The sequence below is a fragment of the Vulpes lagopus genome, chromosome 5 (assembly GCF_018345385.1).
Source record: "Vulpes lagopus strain Blue_001 chromosome 5, ASM1834538v1, whole genome shotgun sequence".
NCBI classification, from domain to species: Eukaryota; Metazoa; Chordata; class Mammalia; order Carnivora; family Canidae; genus Vulpes; species Vulpes lagopus.
The window spans coordinates 5,378,791-5,404,767 of NC_054828.1; the positions used below are offsets into that span (position 1 = coordinate 5,378,791).

Consider the following 25,977-nt stretch of genomic DNA (forward strand, 5'->3'; position numbering starts at 1 on the left):
CAGGCTGAGTAAGGGCATGACAGGTGGGCCACCATCACCAATCGCATGTCTTTCAGGGCAAGTTACATGAGGCAGGAGGGCTGACCCATGGAGAAAGAGGCACCGTTCTTGCCCCATCTCCCCATCCCCATGAGACAGTTCTGGAAGCTGGGCATGGCCTGCTGCAACCCAGGAGCCACCCTCTGGGAGCATGGTCTCAGGGAGGCAGCTCTAAGGTGACCCTTGGGACATGTGACCCATGCCACCATGCAGAGCATTGAGTGGCTCCTCCCCAGGATGACCCCACTGCAGCCTTTTGCTGGGGACGCCCGTGGACTCACCCAAGAGCTTCTGAAGCACCTGGCCATCGTAAAGGTCCTCCTCCAGCTGCTTCACAATGATCCTCTCCTCCACCAGGACGTCATTGATCCAGTCGATGAGAACCTGGGGACAAGTAGCATTACAGCCTCACTGGCCACACCACGCAGACCAGGGCAAGGGCCAGAGCAAGCCCAGGACCTGAACACTGCTGGACCCCGAGATGTGCCCTGGCACAGCAGACAGACAGAAAGGGAAAGATGCACCCTGGGTTACCAGACTTCCCCTGGGACATCACGAGAGGACAGGAAGGGGGCAGCCACCACAGTGACCCAGGCATCCTCCTGGCGGGAACTTGGGTAGAGGGGGACACTCTCGGGAAAAGGAAATGATGATGCTTGTTCACTGTGCCTCGGAGAGGGGGTTACATGAGTAATAGTAACAGCACTGTCCCGCGTGGCCCGAGGCAGGACAGGTGGACCATAAAACGTCCATCCCTCCCCTCCCATAGGATCTGCACCAAAGCAGCTCGCATCACTTGAGCCTAGAGCCGTGGAGAGAAGGCGGTTCCCTATGGCCCATTACACAAGCTCCGAGCTCCTATTCTTTTCAACAGCTTTATCAAAATAGAATTAACATACTATATGATTCAGCCTTTAAAGTGTGCAATTTGGTGGTTTTTTGTCTTCACCCAATCGTGCTCCCGATGCCACAATCAACTGGAGAACAGCCTCATCTCCCCAAAAGAAACCCATACCCAGTAGCAGGTGCCCCCACTCCCCCTCCCCAGTTCCTCCCACCACACAGCTATGTTCGCAATCTGCAGATTAGCCTATTCTGGATGAATTCATATAAATGCAATTTCAGGGACACCTGGGTGGCTCAGCGGTTGAGAGTCTGCCTTCGGCTCAGGGCATGATCCCGGGATCCTGGGATCGAGTCCTGCATCGGGCTCCCTGCATGGAGCCTGCTTCTCCCTCTGCCTGTGTCTCTGTCTCTCTTTCTCTCTCTCTCTCTCTCTCCCTCCCTCTCTCAGTCTCTCATGAATAAATAAATAAAATCTTGTAAAAAAATGCAATTTCATGCAAATTGCATTTCATATAAATTCATATCAATTCTATTGCACCTGACATGCGATCTTCTCTGTCTGGCTTCTGTCACTGGGCATGAAGTGTTCAAAGCTCATCCACACGGAAAACATGCATCGGTCCATCTTTCCTTCCTGTGGCGGGATGACATCCAGGCATATGGATCTATTGCATTTCACAGATCCACCTGCCAGCTGATGGGCATCTGGGCCATTGCCACTTTTCGGCTTTGGGGAGTCACACCACCGTGAAAGTGGGCACCACAGTGTTCACATGGACGCACGCTCGTTTCTGTAGGCCAAAAGCCTTCCGCTGGAGACTTTTCTTAACAAGGTCTCCATTCTCTTATAACCAGCAACATGTTATAAAAGGAGATGGAGAAAACAGGACCCCGATCGGCCAGGCCTGCTCCAGGCGCTTCTCCACAAAATAAAATGGACACCTGAACGGACGTGATCAAAATAGCATAGGATTCTCCTGTGCAGGCAAAGCTGATACAACCACCTAATTGGTCTCAATAACCTCACGGAAGTGGGGGGTCTACTGCCCCTCAAAGATGAACAAAAGGGCACCAGTCCGATACACTGTTCTTTGTCACTCTCTGCAATAGATGCAACCTGCAAAATCGGACACAGAGCAAATTTCTGTGAAGCATCTTCTATTTCCCCACTAACTCAAAAATATTAAATCAGACCCACAATCCCAAGAAGAATAGAGGTAAACATAAATTAAAGGCAGGTGTGGAGGAAGAAAGAAAGTGTGAGCAGCCCTATGGCATTAGGTTTCGACAAAGCCATCCTGAAAGGTCAGCAAGATGGAGCCAGCGCACCCACACTGTCCCTCCCTCCCTGTCCCCAGGGCCAGCCGCCTGGGTTCAGGGTCTGGCCTGGGGGTCTAGCAGCTGGACCTCAATCCCGGGGCCAGGACATGACCACACCTTCAGCCCCCAGCTGAGCTGCCTCCCCTCCCGCCTCCTAGCACTCTCCTCCAGAGCTCAGCCAGCTGTGCCCTCCTCTCTCTGACCTCCCTGAACTGAACCACCCCCTGAACCAATGCAACTTCCAACTGAGCGTCTTGCCGCCTTGCTGGGGCTCTTCACATACCCCTATGCTCCTCTCTGCCTCAGGACCTTGGCATGTGCCATTCCTTCCAACCTAAACTGCCTGGCCAGCTCTCACGCATCCTTCAGATCTCAAGCTTCTGTATCATTCTCTGACCACCCCACCCCACCCAGGCCACATGCCCCAAAACCCTCTCACCACACTCACGCATCGTTTCCCTGACCCTGTTCACATGGACAATGGGAACACATCTTTCCTTGTAATGAGCTCCCCGACTGGACCCGAAGCTCTCTGAGGGTGGGAATTATGGCACCAGTGGCTCCGCCGTCCCCAGCCCTCAGGGCTCACTGCCTGGCGCTGGCACTCTGTAAACAGCCACCAAGTTGATTGATGAATTGACTGAGCACCCATTATGCGCCAGGCTCTGCGAAAAACGAGACAGATGGGGCCTCTGTTCTTACATTCTAACCCGACATGAAAAGATAAACAAATATACCCACTTTCAGACTGTGATCAATGTTGGGTGTTCTTTTTTTTCATGATCAATGTTATAGAGAAAAACAAGGCAAGGTACAGTGGAGACGCCTGACAGAGACACTGAGCCAGGTGATGATGGTTGACGCCAACAGCGATGGGTTCTATGGATGGCGCATGCCCAGACTGATAGGATGGGGTAAGAAGGACCCTTCATCTCTCTGGTGTTCCTCCTAAAGCCTGTTACCCTACTCTAATCCAGAGAAAAACAGCAGACAAATTCCCATAGAGGGGCATTCTATGAAATTCCTGATCAATACTCGTCAAAACAGGCAAGGTCATCACAAACAAGGAAAGTCTAAGAAAGTGCCAGAGCCCAGAGGGGCTAAGGAGACAGGACGGCGCACAGTAATGTGGGATCTAGATGGGGTCCTGGGCCGGATGAAGAAGGGAAAAAAACAAAGAAATCTGAATAAAAGGTGGATGTTAATTAACAACAATATATTAATACTGAATAAATGTGCCATGTTGATATAAGATATTAACAGAGGAAATGAGGTGTGGGTGGACGGGAACTCTCTGTACTCTCTTTTGCTATTTTTCTATAAATTTAAAACCATTTGGAAAATCAAGTTTATGGGAAAAACTAAGGGTTTGGGGATAGAGAGGGTTTAGTGGCCATCAGGGACCAGGAGGTCAGGGGGCGTCTCAGAGCAGGTGACATCTGAGCAGAGATAGGAAGGAGGATGGGGATGAACCTCAAGGCCACCTAGGACCAGCAGGGAGGTGCCAGGTCGTGGAACTGGGGCAGGAAGACCGGGGGAGGGTGATGCCAGCCCCGGACGCCCACCTGTCCTCGAGGGCAGCGGCCGTGAAGTCACTTGGGGCAGCGGATGAGGAGAGTGACTGTGGGTACCAGTGGGACAGGAATGCACCCAGACCAAGAGATGGAGGGAGGTGGGGAGCAGCCGGGCAGGTGCATGAGGCGTCTCCGTGGTGCTGAGGTCCCTGGAATGATGTGAGAAGGCCAGAGGGAGACCTGTGCCGTGGGCTGGAGGCACCAGGGAGGAAGAAGAGAACAAACAGGGGGAGACAGTCAACAGTACAAGCAGGAGGGAAAGGTCTAGAAGTAGCTGGGAGCATCTGGAGCTGGGAGGACATCTGGCCCCTCATGCCCCAACCTCCATGGGGTGAGGCAGAGACTCACTGAGCCATCGGACCCCATCATGCACCCTGCCAGGGCCCCAGTTACACGGCTGCAGGGTTGGATTCAGGGATCACAGGAAGGCCTGCCCCACACCTGCCTCCCCCTGGCCACCAGCAACCTGGCTCCTGGCAGGAATGCCCTCATCCTGGATCCCTTAATCCCACAAAGCTCTACTGTGGCCCTTTTATCAGCAATTTTACAGCGATTATTGGGGCCAAGTGACAGTATTACACTCACCAGCTATTGCTGAGCACTGTCCTCGTGCCAGGCTGTGGGGGGCAAAGGTGTCCCCGACCCCCAGAAGTCGACGCTCTAGCTGGGAGATGGGCAGGGATGAGTTATGAGCCTGAGCAGAGGAAGGGCAAAATCCGGGCCATGGAGGCTCAAACCTGCGCATCTGACGTCTCAGGGAAGGGGAGGTGTGCAGGAGGTAAACCTGGAGCAGGCAGGTCAGGGGGCCCGGGCGCCCACAGAGAACCACCTCCTCACTGCGCTGCTGAGGGTCCGGGCACGATTCCACATACCAAGCTCTCTCAGGACTGAGGATGGGATGCTTCTCCCCTGAGACCCAGAGACCTGGAATGCCCCCCACTATGGCTCTCCAAGGCAGACCCACCTCCTGGTCCCCGAACCCACTCCCACAGCCACAGAACTGAAACCCCTGTGGCTATGCCCCTCCGTAGAGGCCTGTTCTGGCCACTTAATGAGATTTTTACTGATGTGTTTTTTTGCAAAGTGTGTTATTTAAACTTCAGAGATAAAAATGAGTGCGAGGACACGAGGCAGGGCAACCCTAACACCCATTCTTGGCCTCAGAGCCTTCCCCGACCTGGATCCCCTCTCTGGCCAGTCTTTCCCTACCAAGTTCCCACAATCCTCCCAGCCTGTCCTGCTGCCAGCCTCTTGTTTAGATGCAGATCTTTGGCTCCTGCACCTTCTCACCTGCCCCGGGGCCACCCCTCACTTCACAGCAGCCACAAGGGGCTGACCCTGGACCTCCCCACAGGCAGACTGAGCGCTCCCTGAGGCCAGGGATGGCACCTGCTACTTCAAACTCCCCACAGCACTCAGCAAAGCCCCAAGCCCTAAAAATATCCTAAATACCAGGTAAGTGACGACTAATCACGTTCCTCATGTTGTCTCTAATTTTTGGCTAATAGCTTAAACGACTTTGTAAGCAGAATTTTAAAACGCCCCCTACGATCCCAGCCTGCTATGCGCAGGTCCCTGTCACCCTTGGGACCGTGAAGACAATGGTTTGCGTCTCACGATTAGGCTGTTCCAGGACCCACTTGACCTCAAGAAAGAAAGATTATTCAGGTGGGCCTGACCTATGCACATGAGCCCTTTGAATCTGGGCCTAGAGGTTAGGGACCACAGGCCAAGAGAGGGGAAGCAAGGGGGAGAGTCTCCGCTGCTGGCTCTGAAGGCAGCAGACCCACCTGGAGAGGAGGGGCCTGGAGGGGCAGAGAGCTGATTCTTCCCCAGAGCCTCCAGAAAAGAACTCAGCTGGGGACACCCCGAGCAGAGAACCCAGCCACACCACGCTGGACCTCTGACCTACAGAACTCTAAACGGAGCGTGCCAATAAACGGAGGTTGCTTTAAGCAGCTGAACTGATAATTAATCACACATCAACAGAACCTAATCTGAAGGGCATTGGCTACCACAACTTTCAAGCATCAGCCTCCTATGCAAGCACCACTACCACCACCCACAAAACCTAGGGCCCGTACTTGAGGTCTGGCTCCCCCTACATTTCAGCTGTGTGCCCCCTAGCCAGTCGTTTAACCTCTCTGGTCCTCAGAGTCTCCATTAAAAAGAAAACAAATCAAAAGAAAAATTAAAAAAAAAAAGAAAGAAAAAAAGATAACAAATCAATTCCTATCTCTGTGTGCATCGTGTGTGACCCAGCTATTCCAGTTCCAGAAGTTTCTGCTGAGGTACTAATCCAAATGTGCCCCTAGGCATTTACTACCGTGGAACGATGCCAAATCTTGTGTAGGGAAAGCTATATACACAAAAGACAGAGCCCGAAGGGACACAAATAAAACCAAATTACCTCTGCCTTCTGTTTGATTTTTGTCTCCCAGGTTTTCAGCAGTATATGCTGCTGTGGTAGTTAGAAAAAGTAATAATAAATACCCCTTTAAAAAAAATCACTGTCCAGATGGTTTCTTTGCAGAAATTGACAAGCAGATCCTAAAACGCATATGGAAACCCAAGGGCTCCCAAATAGCCAAAACAATCTCAAAGAAGAAGAAAAGACTCGGAGAACTCACACTTCCTGATTTCAAACGTAACCAAAAAGCTAAGGGAATAAAAACACGTGACGCTGGTGTCAGGACAGACACAGAGATTTCTTGGCTAGGACACCAAAAGCACAAACCACAAAAAGAAACAAAAGATAAACTGGACTTAACAATAAAAACTTTCATCCTTCACAGGATAACCAGCAAGAAGGTAAGAAGCCCGCCAAATGGGAAAAGATTTTGCTAAATCCTCTGAGACAGGCTCTGTACCTAGAACATGAGAAGTGCTCTTACGACTCAACAATAGAAAGACAATCAATTTTAAAACGGGCTAAAGAGCCGGAGAGACATTTCTCCAAAGCAGCACACGAATGCCCGATGCATGAAAAGGTGGCCAACATCACCAGCAACTGGGCAAATGCAAATCAAAGCCACGGTGAGATGCCAGGTCATGGCAACTCGGGTGGCGAGCACGAAAAAGATGCGCAATAACAAGCGTCAGCAAGGATGTGGGGACACTGGGAACCCTTCCCATGTCGCTGAGGGGATGTAAAACGGTACAGCTCCCCACAGGGAGCCTGCTTCTCCCTTTGCCTGTGTCTCTGCCTCTCTCTCTCTCTGTGTCTCTCAGGAATAAATAAATAAAATCTTAAAAAAAAAAAAAACAAAAAAAACAGTGCAGCTGCTCCGCAGAACAGCCTGGCAGTTTCCCAAAAGTTGAGACAGAGAATTATCATCCGACCCCACAATCTCACGCCCAAGTTTGCACTGGAGAACTAAAAACACCTGTCCGCGCAAAAATCTCGTACACGGATGTTCTAAATATTCACTATTCAAGACCGTGAAAAGGCGGAAACAACCCGAGGTCCACCCGCCAACAGATGAAGGTCCCTCCATACAGTAAATAGTATTCGGCCATAAAACAGAACCAAGTACTGACACCTGTTACGGACAAACCTTTCCATCACGCCAAGGGATAGAAAAAGACCACAAAAGGCCACCGACTGGGACACCTGGATGGCTCAGCGGTGGAGCGTCTGCCTTCGGCCCAGGGCGCAACCCCGGGGTCCTGGGATCGAGTCCCGCATTGGGCTCCCCGCAGGGAGCCTGCTTCTCCCTCTCCCTGTGTCTCTGCCTCTCTCTGGGTCTCTTAGGAATACATAAATAAATCTTAAAAAACAAAATCTACTGAGGCGACGGTCGCACGACTCTGGGAGGAGACTCATGACCACTGATCTGCTCGGGGTGCGAATTATGTCTCAATGAGGCGGCCGTTCGGTTAATCTCTGGGATGCAGCTATGGACGCCGACTTCTGCGGGGCTGTTGTGAGGCTCGTCAGGTGGTGTGGCTGGCAGTTCCAGGCACCCACGGTGATCTGAGCAGATGTTCGCATGGCCATCCCTGGAGCACTCTCGTGTCAAAGGCACCTTCCTGATTTACTCAGCATGACCAGCGGCACCTGGTATATGCCAGGCAGGCCCCCCGGCCCCGTCCCAATCCCAGACATGGGAGATAATGAACATGACCTAATCTCTGCCCCACGTGAGGCAGTTAAGGTGTCACGGCAGCTTGCTGGGAAGGGCATGTGCAGGAAGGGTCCACAAGAGGACACAGGAGCCAGGCCCATGTGGTCCTCCCTCAGCTACTAGAAAGAGCTGGTCCCCACCCTGCTAGGGAGTCTCAGACCCTGCCACCTCTCTGATCTTATCTCTAACCAACATGCCCCTTGTCCACGAGGCTCCTGCCACACTGCCGTCCTTGCACATGCGAATCACGTGCATACCACAGGACCTTTGCACCTGCTCTCGCCTCTATGGTAACATTCTTGCTTACAGCTCTCCATTCAAACGCCACCTCCCTGACCACCATACCTAGAACAGAGGGAGAGGAGAAGTGCCTACCCGCTTCTTGTTTTAGCTACCATCGAAGCACTCGTGGCCATCTGACCATATGTTCTTTCACCAAACCTATCTCCCCAGCTGGCCTCTCTGCTCCACAAGGGCTGGACCTTTGTCTCACTCAATGACACATTCCCCAGCGCCTACATTTGGATCAGACCCACGGAACGTGCTCCTGCAACCTGCAGCAGCGCTGCCTATAGGCCTGGCCGGTCTCTTGGGCACACAGACATCTGGTCCCAGAGGCTGCCTGGCCTGGAGCTCAGTCCTGCCAGAAAATACAACTGACATTGTTTCTACTACAAAGAAATGAAAACTTAAAAATAAATAATAAATAAAAATAAAATAAATAAAAATCCCATCCGATCGCTGATCTGATCCATTATAAAACAGGACAGAAAAGGGATGAAAATCACACTCTCCACAGCAGGTTGCAGGGGTCGGCTCCGGGGAGCCAAAGCAATCCGGCCTCCAATTTTGCTGCCGTCCCCCCGCGGAGACGTGACCTCCCCTGGGACACCACAAAGCAACCACCATCCTACGTCCCTGCCCGTCCGTCTTAATCCTGTTCCCACACGAGACTTCTTAAAGATAGCACCCCATCGCTGCTTCCCGGACGTGCTCATTTGCAAACCCCAAATCCTGCAGGCAAATGTCTGGGACATACATTAATGATGCCCTTGGCGTGTGTTGTTTCACAGGCTGGCCTTCAGCAGAATAAAAAAAAAAAATCACTTTCCCTCTGGTTCCTTGTGAACGATAATCAGGATCTGCGGCCTGTCTCCCCCAAAGCTATGACAGTTATGTTTTAATCACTTCCAAACAGGCTCCTTGCCGCTTAATCCGCTGAGGCAGGCTGGGCTGCAGGCCGGGGAGGGGGGGAAGCCGGCCAGAGCTGGGGGCCAGAGCTGGGTGCTGGGCCGGGACGCATCACAGGGGCATCGCCACGCACCCTGGGCTCCTGCAGCACCGTCTTCCGCCCAGAGGATCATTTTCCTGCAGCCGGTTTTCTTCACGGGGACGCGGAGAGGAAGCAAACCGAGCTTAACAACCAGGAAGAGTCTTGTCCAATAAACTGGGAAATGAGATGTGAAATCCGCTCGCGGGGAGAAATGTGTACCCCGGTTAACGACATGGGCAGCCCGCCTTGGACCAGCCAGCGTGCCTGCAAGCATGCAAGCCTTTCTCTTCTCTGGTTCTTCCTTCTGGAAGGCATGACAACTGCCGCGTTGTCTTTCGAGGATCATTAAAAATATAAAGCATCTCCTCTGGAGGCTGCCGCCTGCCCGGGCCACGCAGGCAGTTCCCCCATAAGGAGTCCAGGGAGCTTCTGGAGGATGCTGGGGACCCCAGCGCAGAGGGAGAGGATGGTGCGGGAAGTCGCTCAGGACGCGCGTGCCCACCTCCCAAGCCCAGTCGCAAGCCTGGCCGTGCACCCCCGGCCCCCCCGCCCTCCCCAGGCCGCACCTGCCGCAGCGCCTGCCAGACGGCAATAACGGGGACTCTTGCAGGTGACCTGCTGCACCCTCGCAACACCGCTGTGCTCCCCCATCATCTGGGCCGGGACTGGAGTCAAGGCAGCCAGACCCCAAGCACGCCTCGCCCCTTCAGCCCTTAACGTCACACTACGCACAACAGATGCTCAAAGACAATTTTTGGATGAGCAGCCTCATTCTTCCTGCCTGACTTAGGTGGAGCCAGGGTTCTTTTTTTCTAGGAAGCAGAGGGCAGCTCATGATATTTTAAACGGTGACAGTCCTGGGGCGGGGGGGCAGAGGGGCTAAGTCTAGGACAGGGAGGGAGACAGGACAGGGGCCAAGATAAGAGGTAACAAAGGAGCAGATGATAAAGAGCAGAGCATGAAAACAAGGGGGCTGACGGTGCTTCCACAGAATCGTCCCTCGGTGCCCAGGCTGGGACGTGGCCAGGGGGTCGGGGTGCCAGCCAACCTCACCCCTGACCTGCTTGGGCTCGTGTGTTGTCCACACTTCCCACTGAAAACCCCGTTTCTGAGCAGAGAACCTCTGCAAAGAACCACCGGCAGGTGCCCTTTGCTGAGGCCTCCTCCTCAGACATGATCAGCCAGCGGTGTGGACAAGGAGAGACCATGGTGCAGAAAGGGGGTCAGAGAAGCAGTAAGGATCATGCAGGTCAAGTGCATGGAACTCCAAGATTGGCCACCCACACCCCCGGTTCCCAACAGGGGGAACCTTTGGGACCACCTGAGTCAGCATCCAATTCACAGGTGCCCCCCAACCCCTACCCCAGGCTCCCCAACTCTGTAGGTCTTGTCCCTCAGCCGCACGCCCTCGCAGGTGGTTCCAACACACAACCTCATGCTGTGGCTGCCCGTCCAGCCCCCTCACCCGTTCACTGCTCACCCTGCAAGTGGGAACCCGTGCCACCACATGCGGGCACGTCCCCCCCCAGCACTGGGGACGCGGCTGGGAGCGGAATGACGAGGCTCACTGCGCGGGACCCCCTTCCAGAGGGAGGAGATGAGTAAATGCACGGTTCCAGGCCACACGGGGTGTTGGCAGGGGCAGGGAGGGAGGGAGCCAGCCAGGACAAGGAGGTGGGGTGTGGATGGAGTGCAGGGCCGGGGTGAGAGGGCTGGAGAATGTGTGTCTGCGGAGGGAGCATCACAAGAACACGGACACGTGGAAAAGAGGTCTCGGGCCTGGGGCTGCAAGTGCACAGGCCAGGTGCAGGCCGGCCTGGGCCTCAGCCTCTGGCGGGTGGTCTCCGGGGCCCCTGGAGCATCCTGCCGGGTGGTTTACACGGGGGCTTTGGACTGGCCACAAAGGACCAATGTGGCTTAGGGCGGGGGCTTTGGGCCACACTCTATTCGCCACGCGGGAGGGCTGGAGACAGGTTGGAGTCAGGCAAACTGCGGGATGGCTCCCCCATAACCACGCTGGACCACGAGGCTCAGGGAGCTTCCCTGGCTAGCAACGCTCAACAATACCATCATATCAGTGCCACTAAGTGACACTGTGCATGAGGCCACCAGGAGAAGACACCTGGAAGTGCCACGTTCGGTGCCCCCCTGGGCCTGCCCTATCTGCGTCCTCCCTCAGCATCCTTGCACCGTGATGACACATGACCGGGCGTGTGGCAGCACATGGTGAGTTCCGGGAGTCTTTCTAGTGTCAAACCTACAAGTCATCCTGAGGACCCCAAATGTGTAATCAGTGTCAGAAGTGAGGGTGGGCTTGGGGGACCCGCCTGCCTGACCTCACACCTGGGTGAGCACATGCTCAGCGGCAAGGAGGCCGGTGGCGCCAGCACAGCAAGCAAAAAGGGAAGGTGTTGGAAGTGATGCAGGCTGGGCTGCCCCCCACCCACATCACCCCCCGCCCCGGGACAGGCCGTGGTGCCAGCCGCCTGTCCCAGGAGAGGATGGCGGGCTGCCCCCACCCCCCCGCCCAGCGAGGGGATGCTGAGGGGAGCAGACCTCGACTCGGACACCCCCAGGCCGCACAGCCTGCAGCCCACTCGCCTGGTGAACGTGCGTGAACCCACGGCAGCCAAAGCTCAGCTCCAGCATCCCCCATGCCACCGCCTGCATGTGTCTCTGTTGAAAAAGGCTCTCGCTGGTGAGAACTAATATTTCCCGCACGTTCCCGCACGCCGCCACTACAGCTACCAGCAAGGCGCAGCCAGCCAACCCAGCGCACCCATCTTGCTTGCTGCGTTAACGCTCACTTTGGAAAATGCTTGATGAAGTGAAAAATATGCCGCCAGCCTGCCTTGAGATGCTGCTGCCTGCAGTCTGAAAGCAGTCAGAACCTTCCAGAAATTGCCTGTCTCCTGGCACATGCACTCCAGGCTGGCGGGAGGGCCGCAGGAGCAGACCTCAGAGTCTCGCAGCTGGTCCTTCCAGGAACCGGGTGGCCAGCAGACCCAGCCGCTGGGGGCAGCAGTTTGGGGAAGGCAGGTGACTTAGCCTGGTGTCCCAGTTTCCTATGGCCACTCTAACGAAGGACCACAAATCTGGTGGCCGCCACAGCCGCAGGGTACTGTCTTACGGCCTTGGAGGTCAGAAATCCAAAGTCAGCCACACAGGGCTCCGGCCACTGGGTGTTGGGAGGCCTGGCTCCTTCTGGAGGTTCTCAGGGAGAATGTTTCCTCCCCTCCTGCAGCTTCTAGGCGATGCCCGCATCCTTGGCACACGGTCCCTTTCTGCACCTTCCAAGCCTGAGATGCTGCACCTCCATCCACTGGCAAATCTCCCCTGCCCCGCCCTCTTCTAAGGACCCTCATGCAGGGACTGGGTCCACCCGGGAGACCCAGGATCATCTCCTAAACCAAGACCCCTGTGTTACCTCTCCAGGGTCCCCTTGCCACGTAAGGAGGTAACAGTATTCACATCGACATCTTCAGCGGCCAGGACTCAGCCCACCACCCCGCGGTTCCCCAGAAAGCAAGCCCAGGGCCAAGCTCACCGCTGCTCTCTTGCTGGGGTGCTGGGGGGGCAACCCTAGACTAGCAAGAGGGAGCAGGAAGGATGGGAGGCAGGGGTACCACTGAGCTGACCACAGCTTTGTAAGAAAACTGGAGCATGGCCCTCCCAACCACCCAGTGGGGAACCAAGGCAGAGGTGCTCACTCTCTGGTGCCTTCTGGGCCTTCGTCCTACTTTGTCTGATGGGGCACGGACCTGCCCGTGCCGCCAGCCGCTCTCACCAGCACACCCCATACCCTGCAACGTGGCCCATCAGCCACATCCGGGATCCAGAAGAGGTGGAGTACCCAGAGCCCACACTCAGGTCCCACTGGGCCGGCCGCCCTGGATGCGGAGACACTCTGGTCCCCTCCATGTGGCCTGAGGAAGGGCGTGCAGCTGGCCAGCCCTCACCCTGGAGGGGCCGAAACAGCCTGTGGTCTTAGGAGAGTCAGCAGCACCAGAGAAGCCCACGGGGCCCGGTGAATCCCAGAGGAGCTGAAGCAGACCCCACACAGGAGGAAGGTGATCTGATGACCATCTCGCCACTCCCAGGGCCCGACGTGGCACCCGACATTCAACCTGGGCTCCGTGAACACGGTGCCAGATGGCTAGACCCATTCAGGCCCGTGCACGTCACTAACACGTGGTATAACCTGGCGGTGCCTCTCCCCTTAGTCCCCAGGGGAACGTGAGGATGGCACCAGCTCCCCTGGGGGTGTCCCAGGGAGGCAATGCCTGCCAGCTCTCCAGCTTTGCTCAAACGCTGGAAGAAACAGAAAGCAGAAAGCTGTTTGTGGCAGTTAACACAACGTGTCAGCCGGACGGGGCCACCGAAGGCCCAGACGGCGGTTCCAACCTTCCTTCTGGCTGCGTTGGTGAGGATGCTTCCAGATTAGCGTTAGAACTGGTGGACTGAGCAAAGTGGAGCCTCTTCTGACAACGTGGATGGCCGTGGACACGGACAGGCCTCATGCAACCCACTGGGGGCCCGAATAGCACAAAAATGTGGCTAAAATGAGGAAGGCGGGATTCACCGTCCCCTACCTGACAGCCTTGGACCTACACAACCTGCTCTCGGGCGTCTCCACTGCAGGAGGCAGGTCCTGTGACTCCAATCCCGTGAGCCAGTTTGTCATAATAAATCTCCTACATGGAAACGGATAGATAGACGGATGGATGGATCCATTCTGTTGGTTCTGTTTCCCTGGAGAAGCCTCACTGAGGCAGCACAGACCCTTTGTGCTACTGAGGCATCCCCCATAGTGACATTTTGGCGGCTGAAAGACAGGGTCCCCTTCCTCACCAACGTTCTTGTGTTCAGAGAAACAGAGCAGGTATTCAGGGGAGAAAAAAACATTCTTCATAAAGCAAACCAGGTAACCTAAGTTGCTAAGAATCAACGTTTTGGGGGACAGGCCCTAACATGGACCGTTTCCTGCTCATTTTTTTCAGGATGCCAGTTTTTTACAGGACGCAGCTTGCAAAGATTTTCCTTATCCTGCATCAGCGGCTGTGAGAACGCGGTCTGCACCACCCCGGGTCCGACAGCGCTGACTAAGGTGGAGAAGCTTTTTGAAAAGTGCTTCTAGGGAGCACCTGGGTGGCTCAGCAGTTGAGCGTCTGCCTTTGGCTCAGGCCGTGATCCTGGGGTCCTGGAATCAAGTTCCGCATCCGGCTCCTCGCAGGGAGCCTGCCTCTCCTTCTGCCTGGGTCTCTGCCTCTCTCTGTGTCTCTCATGAATAAATAAATAAGATTTAAAAAAGAAAGAAAGAAAAAGAAAAGCACTTCTAACAGCCTCCGTCGGTGGCATGGACTGTCCTACGTGGTGTCCGCAGAGCCCGGGGGTCACCCGCGTCGGCCTCAGGCTGCAGAAGTGAGAGCTTTCCCACGACCAGCTGCTCTAGTGCAGAGCAGGGCCTCTCGGGGCGAGGACGCTGTCAGCACCCGAGCCTTTGCTCATCCACCGGGGGGATTAACTTCTGAAGTCCTATTGTGGCTCAGTTCAGAACACTCAAAACTGCAATCGGCACTCAGAAACGCCAAGACGCCACAAATACGGCCTCACTACTGAGCCGGAGCTCAGAAACCAGGCTAAGGAGACAGAAGCCACCGCTGACGCCCCGAGGCGGCCATGGGGCCCCAGTCCTCCTGTCACCGCTTCCCTGACCCCCCGGGACCAGCTCTGGGGCTCGGACCCTTGCCCTCCACCCCCACCCGGCCCAGCCGTCGCCCGCCGCAGCCCAGAAGGAACTGACCAGGGTGCCCCTTACCTTGACAAGCTCCTTGAATTTGGGGTCGTCCTTGGAGGTGGGGTCGATCATCGTGCGCTCCTCGTTCTCCTCTGCGGGGGTGGGGGAGTTGCAGTCAAGCACTAGTGGGAGTGGCAGGGGTGCAGGGACAGCTGGCTGCCCCTGCCCAAAGTGGGGGACAGGGATTGAGAGCAGAGACCCCAGTCATTGTCCCGGGGGGGGGGGGTCACCCCACCAGCCCTGCACGGCCACACATCCCTTCTCCCGAAAGGGAGGCAGCCATCCTCTACCACCACCACCCCCCCAGCCAGGGAAGAAGGGCGAGGGAGGCATGCACACGGCCTGAATCTGTGGGAAAAGCACCGCACAGCCACCGTTAATAAATACGTGCACTGACAAAGCTCACCATTCTGTAAAATATTAGGGCAAAAAATTTTTTTAATTGCAAAAAAGAAAAAGGAAGGAGGTGACATTTCCCAAAAAAATGTGTTCATCCCTGTCCTGTTTATTTGTTACCCACAACCAGGCCTTGATCCACAGACAGTGGGGCCCAGCGAGCTGCTCCAGAGGGACTGCGGGGAGGAGGGGCGCCAGCGGGAACGACCCTGGAGGCCAGGCGCCATCCAGAACAAAGCGGAGCAGCGTCCCAGGGGAAGGAGACCCACGTGGTGGGTCCCACCCAGTACGCCCGGGGCCGGGTGGGACAGCTCTGGCTTGGGCAGAGCTTAGGGCCTATTAACTATGTTGACATCTCAGGGCCTGGGGACCTAGAGACACCGCTCCTCCTAGGACTGGCCAGTCCCCAAGACAGCAAACAAGTCCCCTGTGACTGCCTTTGATGCACACACACACCCCCCCTCAGAGCCCAGCCCCAGCCGCCACCTGTTCTGCTGGGCTCTCACGCTCCCAGCCCACCAGACCCTGCCCAAACCCCCCGGGGCCCGGTACAGATGGCTCAGAAAGCCCCCGGAGCCCACCAAGAGTATCCTACTCTCTAGTCGGCACTAGGGTGCCCGCCCTACCCCCACCCAGCCCTTCCCATGAGAAAAGAGAGGCCACATCTTCCCCGACCTCGGGAACTGCGCCTGTGACGGGCTGTGTCCTCAACGGCAGCCAACCCTCGACCCGTTGGCCTTGTCGTCGTGCAGACGGGCGTTTGAAATCACAGAGGCAGAAGCTTACAGAGGAAGGCTGGATTATTTTTTTTCCCCTACAGACGTTTCTAAACGTGACCTTGAGCTAGGAGCCCAGATGCTCTCTTGGATGACCCCCCACCCGCTCGCCGCCCCCTGCTTGGCATCTGATCACCAGGCCACGGCTCTGGGGGTCCCCCACCCCAGCCTCGCCAGCCGCAGAGGCTTAGCGACATTGCAACCAGGGGGCTGGTGGGACACACGGTACCTAGCAGGGTGTCTTCGGGGTGAACATCCGCCGAGGCAGGGGACATCGGCGAGTTGATGGCATGTCGGCCTTCTTCCTGCAGGTCACTCACTGTCGAGAAAGGAGAGCACGGGTCAGTGTAAATACGGTGCCGCGGCCTCGCGTGCCGGCCGCGGAAACACAGGCATCAACGCCCGCTTTGGAAGCATTTAACAAACATTCCTCAATGGCCTGTCGCCCAGAAAGAGTCCGAGCAAAAATGCTCTGAACCAAGAATACATCCTGCAGCTCTTCCCTCCTGCGCCAAGTATTTCCCGATGCCCGCCAAGCCCTGCCAGTCTGTTTCCACTGCTCTCTGGAATACATGACTCAGACACGGAAGCTTCTGGATGCTTCCAAATCCGCCCAACACCCCAGAGATGGACCAAGCTGGATTTGCAGCGACAGGGCCTGCAAAGGAGAAAGGAGGGACCCCCTGCTCCGCCCCCCGCCCCCCGCCCCCCCCCCCCCCCCCCCCCCCGCTCCCTGGAGAGCTGTGTCCTCAGCGGTGGGATCTGGGGGCGGAGGCCACTCCCAGCCCACACGCAGGCAAGTCCAGAATTGAAGGCAATGCTGTTGTCGATGGTCAGGTTCAAGGGGATGGAAACCCGATGGCGGGGGTGGCCAGAGCTAGGGGCACTAGAGCACAGAACAGAATCTAACAAACCAAACCCGAGGCTTCAAGCTGGCCGGGCTGTGACCTGCAGTGTGGACATGGGCATCTGCCGTGTGTGTGTGCATGGGTGTGTGTGGGTGTGCACACATGAGTGCGTATGTGCGTCCAGGTACCCCTGGGACTCGAGCTTCTAGCCCCAAGATCTGATTCAACGGGTGGGGCCTGGGCACCTGTTGCCTTTGGTGGCCCTGGTGGAGAGCCCCGTTCTCAGGCAACCATCGCCGTCCCCGACCAACCACACGCCATGCACCGGCCTCTTCTGGGTGACTCCCCCCATCACCAGTGTGCCAGGGCCTTCTCTCCCACATGAAAATCTGTTTCCGTTTCCAATGCTGTGGTTAACGCGCCCGATCTCGTCTGATCTCAGAAGCTAAGCAGGGTCGGGCCTGGTTAGGACTTTGAAGGGAGTCCAATGCCGTGGTTGCCTCAAACCGTTCACACTGCCTATCCGGGCATCTGAAGAGTAACCAAGGGGACAGGGCCTAAGGCTTGGGAGCGGGCAGGCTGGGGTGGTCCTCCCTCCCCGGCAACTTTGCTGGCGGTGCAACCCCAGGCAAGTCCCAATAACCCCTCAGGACCCCCTGGGAGGACGAACGACGATGAACGTAGGTCTCCAGCCCCGAGCCAGGCACACGCTGGGCTCTGTGGACCAGCTCCTCCACCTGGCACGAGGACAACAGCAGCGGCCCCCAGGCTGCCGCGTTTCACGTCAGGGAAGGTGCTGAGACCAGGCTTTTTACAAAAGAGACTCTCGCATCCCCGTGTCCCACAGCAGCACAATTCACAAAAGGAGCGAGACATGATCTATATCTACCCGCACGACACCACGCTATCCGCCCGTGGAAAGGAAGGACCTCCTGACACCTGCTGCCACGAGATGAACCTCGAGGGCAGCACGCCGCGTGACACGGCCACAGAACAAACACTGCACGACTGCAGTCACGCGGTGAGGGACCCAGAGTCACCAGATCCACTGACACAAAGTCCATGGGGGGAGGGGGCTCGTGTTTAACGTGGACGGGGTTTCAGTGCGGGCCGATGAAGAGCTTCAGGACAAGGGTGGCGGTGGCCTCACCTCACACGGTGAGCGGACCTAATGCCGCAGAAGCGCGCTCACAAAGGGTTAAAATTATACATTTTATGTTATGTATGTGTTACCACAATAAAAAAAGAAAGGGAAGAAAAAAAGTGGACCCTCTGCCAACAATATCCCGGTCTGGAGCTGGAAGTCGGCCCTGCGGTCGGCCCCGCACAAGCACACCCCATCCCCGTCCTCCCCACCCCATGCACAGCCATCGTTTTCTCCCCAAACCCTTGGCTTAACTTTGTGCAAGACGCACACAAGTGCGATGAGGCACCCATGGGATCTGAGGCGCTGGGCCCCGCTCGCCCAGCGATAGTCCACGGATGCCCACGGGCCACCCCGGCCGGCTCAGGGGACAGCCACCACATTTCAGCAATTGCTTGTGCTACATAGTAAGCTGCAAAGAGCATCCCAGCCAGCAAACCGCTCTCAGAGGCAGAAAAAGGAAAGCAGGAGGGGGGATACTGAGGGAGAGCTGGGTGTGCGCAGAGACCCTGAACTCCTAAATCCTAAGTCACAGAAGGACGGAGAGGCCAGGGAGGTCCCTTCGGGTCCAGGCGGTTGGAGATGCGCTTATGCTCACAGCCCGACAAGGGCTTCACCCACGCAGAGGGTGGCGCAGGTGGGGGCCTCCGGGCACAGGTGAGCCACGCAGCTGAGTCGTGACAACGAGCCTGTCACTCGGCTCACGAAAGACGCCACTGGGTCCCGCGCTTCCCAGGACACAGGCCGCGTGCCAGAGTGATGGCGGGAGGGCAGCGGGGTGGACACTCAGAAAGGCTTCCGGGCACGCGGAACCGCTACCTGACCTCAGAGACACGAGCAGGGGAACAGAGAGGAAACAGCATTTTCAAAGCATAGAAATTGGGTCACATGGAAACAGAGAAGTTTCCACACCGCCCTGGACACCAAAGATAACACTAAACAGGACCTGAGATTTCTCGACCTTCCTAAACGAGAGACGCTCCCACAGACCCGCCCAGGCTCTGGCTCCACGGCACATTCCAAGGAGCTCACCATGTGCAAAGCTCTGAAGGAAACAAGGACCGGGCCAGCAGACACGGGCCCGGGTCTGTGACCACAGGGCCCGGGGTTCGAATCCCACCTTACCACACGTGGGCATGTGGCCCGGAGGGGTCCCTTCACCTTGCCAGGCCTCAGTTTCCCCACCTGTAATGCGGGGGTGACAGCAGTGTCTGCCTGCCAGGGAGCAGTGAGGAATAAGTGAGATCATGAATGCTCGGCTCCTGGTTCGGGGGCACAGGCTCTGTGAAGGGGGGGGCACAGAAAGGAGGTGGGAAAACAGACTCCAACAGAAGGACAAAGCGAGGAAAGAGTGAAGAAGGGGAGGCGTGGCTCTCCCACACCCCAGGAAGGACCCGGGAAGGCTTCCTGGAAGAGGCAGCAACGGAGCTTAGCCTTGAAAGACGGCAAGAATCTGGAGGCGGGGCTTTGGGACTCTGCAAAGCACACTGGTGACAGATGAGAGCCCGGACCTCGGAAGCCCCCCCGTGGCACCCACATCGATGCTGAACCACGGCAGATGCCTCTTCGGGACTCTGTTTCTCCCAGCCTGGGTTCCCCGAGGGACACAGCCCCGTCGCCAAGGATCTTTCCGTCTGAATCTGATTACCGTCCTTCCAAGGGTCAGTCTGACATTTGGGAGGGAGGGGCTCCTCTCGAACCACGGCTTTTCCCCCAAGGACCCCATTCTGCCAGTTTTGCGGCTTTCCATTAATCCTGGAACGTTCTGGTTTTTAAAGTACCGGCCCATTTGCCAGAAACCCGAACACTTCAAAGATGCGAAACGCCGGCCGCCTTGAGTCACAGAGAAAGATCCGCTGGCCCGGGAGAGCCGGCGCCTGGTGCGCACGCCGGGTGTGGACATTCGGGGGTGGGGGGAGTGAGGGGCTCCGTGTCACGAGGCTGAGGACTCAGTGATGTCCTGAGGGTGCACTGCGATTGTGAGATTCACGCCCTCCCCCCACAAAACCTGACAGCCAACCGCGAGGAAGTCAGTGGCAAAGGTTCCCGCCGCACCCAAGCTCACCTTCTGGGGGTGCCACTGTGTGGCCGGGCGGGTGCAGTGGGGGCCTGGGGTGGGGGGGAAGCCAGGAGATTGGGGGAGGCGATGGAGGCCAGGTCGGATGGCAGAGCCGAGGGGGAGCCGTGGATGGCACAGGTGCCCCTTCGGGGATGGCCACCCCCTCACCCAGCCGGGGACAGGGGGCAGACCGGGACATGCAAACGGCAGTCTCCAGTCTTGTGAGCTTTCACAAAAGCGAACGTTTAGGGTTTAGTACACTGTACAAACATGAGCAGATCATTCCAATTCTGTGGGCCCACCAGGGGTGACGGGTTTGCAACCGCAGGTCGCAGTGCATGCACAATCCGTGTTCCCACCTGTCCGTGGAAGTGGACGGAGCGCCGTTAACGTATCCTGAATACCTACTATGTGCCAGGCACCTTCCGCGACACCTGTTCACTACATCTCCTAACAAGTGTGTGAGGAGTGGCTGGGTCCTGGCTGGGCCGGCATCTATTAGATGTGAAGGCACCTGACGCACGCGCCCCCCCCCCCCCGCCAGTGCCCAGGGAGCCCCAGAGTCAGGACTGACCCTGGTTCTACACGGTCTGGTGCCTACCTACGCCAAATTAAATCCTACGCACCTTCAAGCTTCAGCTTCCTGGCAACCTCTGCCAGGAAGCCGTCCTGGGTGCTCCCTTCCCACCCCCGGGCTCCTCTGTGCTTAGCTCACATTGCGCAGCCCCACGACCTTCTCTTCCCCGGACCGTCTGCCCACCCACACCCGCGCTAAGTCAGCTCCTGCGCACACCGTAGGTCTTCACATTTGAGGAGCCTCACAACGGAAGGGAGGCTTCGAACCCTGGAGCTGGTCTGCTGGTTTCAGATCCCGGCTCGACCCCTGACGAGCTGATCCTGGGCAAGCTGCGTTATTTGCTCCGTGCCTCAGCTGCCATCTCTGAAATGGGGCATCGGTCGGAGAGGGATTACAAGGCTCAGTGAGTGGGGGCGCGGAACGATCGCTGGCATGCAGTAAGCGCTCGATACATGCGAGCTTTCAGCATCTGCTGGATCGATGTATACAGGCGTGTTTCCAAAGCCTGTTAGCTTTCCATCACCCCACCCAAGGACTGGGCAAGGCTTAAGAAAAAAAAGGAAAAAAAAAAAAACACCTCTCCGGCCTGGAATTACAAGCACATAAAAAGGAGGAAAGAACTGGAAGCTATAACCTCGACATTTGAAAGCACCTCATAAAGAGCCTGCCATGTACACCCCGGGCCAAATGCAAAGGTTCCATCTTTGATTTTTTTTAAAAAAATCTTTTCCTTTGTATGGGTTTCATTTATTTATTTATACCCAGGCTCTTTCCAAAAAAACAAGCTTTTAGGCAACTTGGGTTTGTTTTTTTTTCTTTTTTCCCTTTGACATTACTGGGGAAGCAGGAGCCTGAAAGTGCCCGGCTCACAAAGCAAGGTCACCGACAGGGAAGCATGAGTCTGAGCACACAAAGGCTCCTCAGCCTCTTTCGCTCCATGAGGGCCTGCCAGGGCAGGACTCTGGGGGGGATCACGACGTACCCCCTGCAGAGATGGGGTGCAGGAAGCCCACAGGGCACTCACCTGTGGGGCTTCATGGACCATACAAAGGCCTCCCGAGGGTGGGATGGGGGGCCCTGGCCTCGGAAGCTACGGCGGCGGGGACAATTCCATTTTCTGACATTTCAACATAGCAGCAATGTTTTGCCACCTACGGAGGCTTTTTGCACCATACATACGCTTCCTGGTTTTCGTGCAGAACAAAAGACCAGGAGGAGAATTTTCAGCCGCACAATGTGAACAGGATCAAAGAGAAAATCCCAACAAAACAGCGCGTCACCTGACCCACATCTTCAGGAGGAACCTGAAAATGGCAGGAGAGCAGCCTGGGTTCGTTCAGGACCCTCGACCCACACTGGTCGAGACACACATGCTCCTAGTTAGGGCCGGTCCTCAAGGGGACTGGGCGGGCAGGAGGACCGAAGCTGCCCGGTGCTTAGGAGGACCCAACAGTGAGGCTCTCCAGGCCTCTACAAATAGTGAGGGGTCGTTCTGTGCACTTGGAGGTGTCGTTCCTCTGCAGAACTCAGAGTTTCTCCGAATAATTAAATTCACCAGCCACAGAGATCTTAACACTGGTTCCGCTAGCAATGAGTTAAATTGTACTTCCTGTGAAGATCTCACAGCTCAGTTAGAAATAGGACCCCAGCGACACCTGGGTGGCTCAGTGGTTGAGTGCCTGCCTCCGGCTCAGGTCGTGATCCCGGGGTCCTGGGATCGAGTCTTGCATCAGCCTTCCCACAGAGCCTGCTGCTCCCTCTGCCTGTGTTTCTGCCTCTGTGTGTGTGTGTGTGTCTCATGAATAAATGGATAAAATCTTAGAAATGAAAGAAAGAAAGAAAGAAAGAAAGAAAGAAAGAAAGAAAGAAAGAAAGAAGAAAGAAAGGAAGAAAGCCCCAGTAAAATCTCAGGCAGAGCAGATTGGACCACTAGGGGAGAGGAGGCTACACGGCAACCCTGTCTGACATCTGCAGAGACATTGCTCCAACACCAAGCTAGGATCAACACTTGGGGGGAGGGGGGGATGTTTCTTTCTGGCACCACCACGCTTGCAAAGGCCCGGAAGTGTGAGGCCCGGTCCTTCCCAGGAGGCTACGATGCCCAGGTTCAATCTCCATGATTCTCAGGACAGTGGATGGATGGCAGCGTCCGGCCCAAGGTCAAAGGCTGTGGGAGCTGCCGGCCGCCGGGGAGAGCCACTGCCCTTCCCGACCCGGATGTGGGACAAGAGAGAAATTACTTTCAGCAATCCAAGCAGGAAAACGTACAAGAAAGAGCCTCTTGACCTTTAAAGTGGCAGATCCGGTTTGTTTTTACAAACAATGGGATCTGGCCTTGTCACGAGGATGCTTGAGCTCCGTATATTTATGTATGTTTAACTCGCGGTAATTTCTCAGCAGGGGATTGAGTGTCTGAACTGTGCTGACAACACCACGGGAATAAGAAAGTACCCCAAACCGTAAGGGTGGCTCCGCCTGACATCTGATTTATGGGGTTAGCTCTGCCGGGGCACGAGTTCCATCCCATTTCTAGAGACAAAAATCAGTTTAGAGGCTAAAATAAATGTGTGAGCATTTCAATAAAGCAAAATCCAAAGCAGGTCAGCAGGTGCTCCTGAACCCCTTGAGAGCTCGCAGCTGAAGGTCTCTCCTGCTCAGGCAGCAGCAAGACCTGGGCTTTACAGCCCTACTGACCTAATGAGCATGGGTCGAAGGCCACCTAGGTACTGGCACTTGGCCGGACGCTCGGGGCCTGCCCTCATGCTGCCAAGAGTCTGGCACCGGCGCCAGCAGCAGGCAGAGGGGAAGGATGTGCTGCGGCCCCTCCGCCCCCACAGCCTGGCCCAGCACCTGGCACCTGTAGAGAAGGCTCTAAGTGTACCACGTGTCACCATGTTGCATTTTCAAAAGCAGGTTTCGAAATGATACAGCATGATGTTTATGCAAATGACACAATCAGACGCTCAGAACTACCTATTTCTAGGTGTACGCATCTAAATTCATACAGAAAAGATGGAAAGGCTCTGCTCCAGAATGACAGAAGCGGTGTTAGGTCTGGAAGGGACGAGGGCGGGGAGACGGGAAGGCTGGGCCACAGCCAGACATTCTGGTAGGAGTCAGTGCCTGTGGCCCCCGTGGGTCCCGAAGCCCGAGGCAGCCAATCCTCCGGGGAAGGAGGCCCCGCCAGAGCCGAGCCTATCCTGAGGACTCACCTCTGGGGCGAGGAAGGACAGAGGAGCAGGACCCAGAGCCCAGCCGCAGAGCATCCAGACAGGTGTAGGGGTGGCGGGGGTGCTCCATCCTGCAGGGAGAGCTGTGTGTCTGCGGCACAGCCCTCAGCAAGTCACAGGGGGCCACGCGCCCACGGCTTCGTGTGTGGGCAAGAGAGAAGCAGTGGGCTTGGGGGGTGAAGGATCGGATCTCCCCCAGGCAATTCTGTCAAGACCTCCAGGCTCCGGGAAATGCCTTCTTCTGGATGCAAGAGGCGTCTACGCAGCTAGAACCTCGGATTACCCTGTCCTCGGCTGCTCCTCTGTGCTTCTTCGGAACGGATCATCCCATGGCTTCTGTCTTAGGGCATACCAGGGATGTGCGTGCAGCCCGAATCAGGCTGGGAAAGGGGCGGGAGGGGGGCCAAGGGGCGCAACCTCAGGAACCCTGCCAGGTGAGACGGGAGCGGCCCGGAGACAATACCGTGGATACACCTGTCACTGCCCGGACGCTGGTCATGTCCCTTCCCATCAGCCGCCAGAGCCTGCCCAGGGCCCTCTGCTAACCGTGCACCCTCCCGAGCACTCAGCCAGGCTCCCGAGCTTCACTGCACTCAGGATGCCCTGGACTAGAGGCGGATTCCAACCCAGCAGGCCTGGGCAGGGTCTAAGGCTTGGCGCCAGTAACCAGCCCCAAGGTGATGTCACTGATGCCCGGTGGTCCGTGGGCCCAGGATCAACCCCTAGAGCCGTGAGAACTTAGAGACAGCATCACCCCCCCACCCCTGTTCCTGAAATCCAAACTGGCTTGCAGCTTTTGGTGTTCCTTTCAGAGACGAAGACGGGGGCCACAGTTCAACACCTTTCCACTTGGCCCGCACCTGCCACAGGTGCTTCCCTCCCCGGGAAGGAAGGAGGTCTACTGGGCATGCCTCCCACGTGCCAGCACATGAAGCTCCCCACCGCAGGCGAGGTCTCTAAGAGACTGAGCCACATCCAAGCTGGCCCGGCCAGTTAGGGATGGATCCCACCCACCCACGGCTGGCCGTGCCCCAAACCACATCATCTTCCCAATTCTGGTGGGACTGACAGGAAGCACGGAACACCTCCCACCGGTGGGGAGAACCCAGAACTTCACCCCTCCTCCAAATCCCTGTTCTCGATCTCGAGCCAAGTTCGGAGCTGCCGGGCCCGGCAGCAATAATGAATGAGTTCACTTGCCACCCCCGGCTCCTCCCAAGGCTCTCTTCTCCAAAGGGCTGGTTCCCACACCCTAGGAAAATTGGTTCAATGGTAGAAATGGGCCTTGGGGAGGGGGGCCCTCGGGATTCTCCCGGAGGCATTGCCAGCCCCAGTGGACACAGCAAGCGATCCGGAGGGAGGCAGAGATAGAGTGAGGGGACCTCAAGGCACAGCCCTGACCATGTGAAGCTACTGCAAATGATACCCTGATTCTGGAGCCACGGCTGGAGGCAAAAGGCCGCAAAATACAGACACACGCAAAGAACACAGAGGGAGGAACGAGGGTGCTGGGCAAGACAGGACCGATCTGAGAGTCGGCATCTTGTTCCTGTCCCTGGGGCAGCCTGTGGGCAGAGGGGAGGAACCTGTCACCCCTGTCACCAGAATGGCCGCTCCGCCTCCCAGAGGCCCTATCGTGGCCTCTCCCCTTTGGCAGGTGACGGTCCTAGACTCAGCTATTTCTCCTCCCCAGCACCTGTCACCTTTCTTCTGGCCACAAAGAACCCAGCTTTCCCTTGGACAGAATCAGCAAGGACCCCTACCCCATTCTCAGGCCTTATAATCTATTAAGACAAAACGGAGAGACTAGTTTAGCAACCCTGTTTGTGTGCTGGATCAAGCCCAACCTGAGGCCGGCCCACAGGTGGCCCTTTCTTTTCAAGGCAGGACCCACGAATTCCACTTTGTTCTTCAACCACTTTGAGTTTCCTGTCATTTGCAAACAAGAGTCCTATCTGATGCGACAGTCCT

The 25,977-nt window shown here is 56.4% G+C and overlaps 1 protein-coding gene across 3 annotated transcripts in view; it reads right to left on the reverse strand.

Moving 5' to 3' along the window:
• PARVB (parvin beta) overlaps positions 1-25,977 on the reverse strand; it is a 96,404-nt gene that overhangs the window by 31,244 nt on the left and 39,183 nt on the right. For all 3 annotated transcript variants that reach the window (XM_041755265.1, XM_041755266.1, XM_041755264.1), the window contains exons 2-4: positions 16,378-16,467; positions 14,998-15,068; positions 321-423 (exon numbers count right to left, since the gene is read on the reverse strand). In XM_041755265.1, the coding sequence (XP_041611199.1) occupies positions 321-423; positions 14,998-15,068; positions 16,378-16,467 (264 nt within the window). The remainder of the gene's footprint in view (positions 1-320; positions 424-14,997; positions 15,069-16,377; positions 16,468-25,977) is intronic.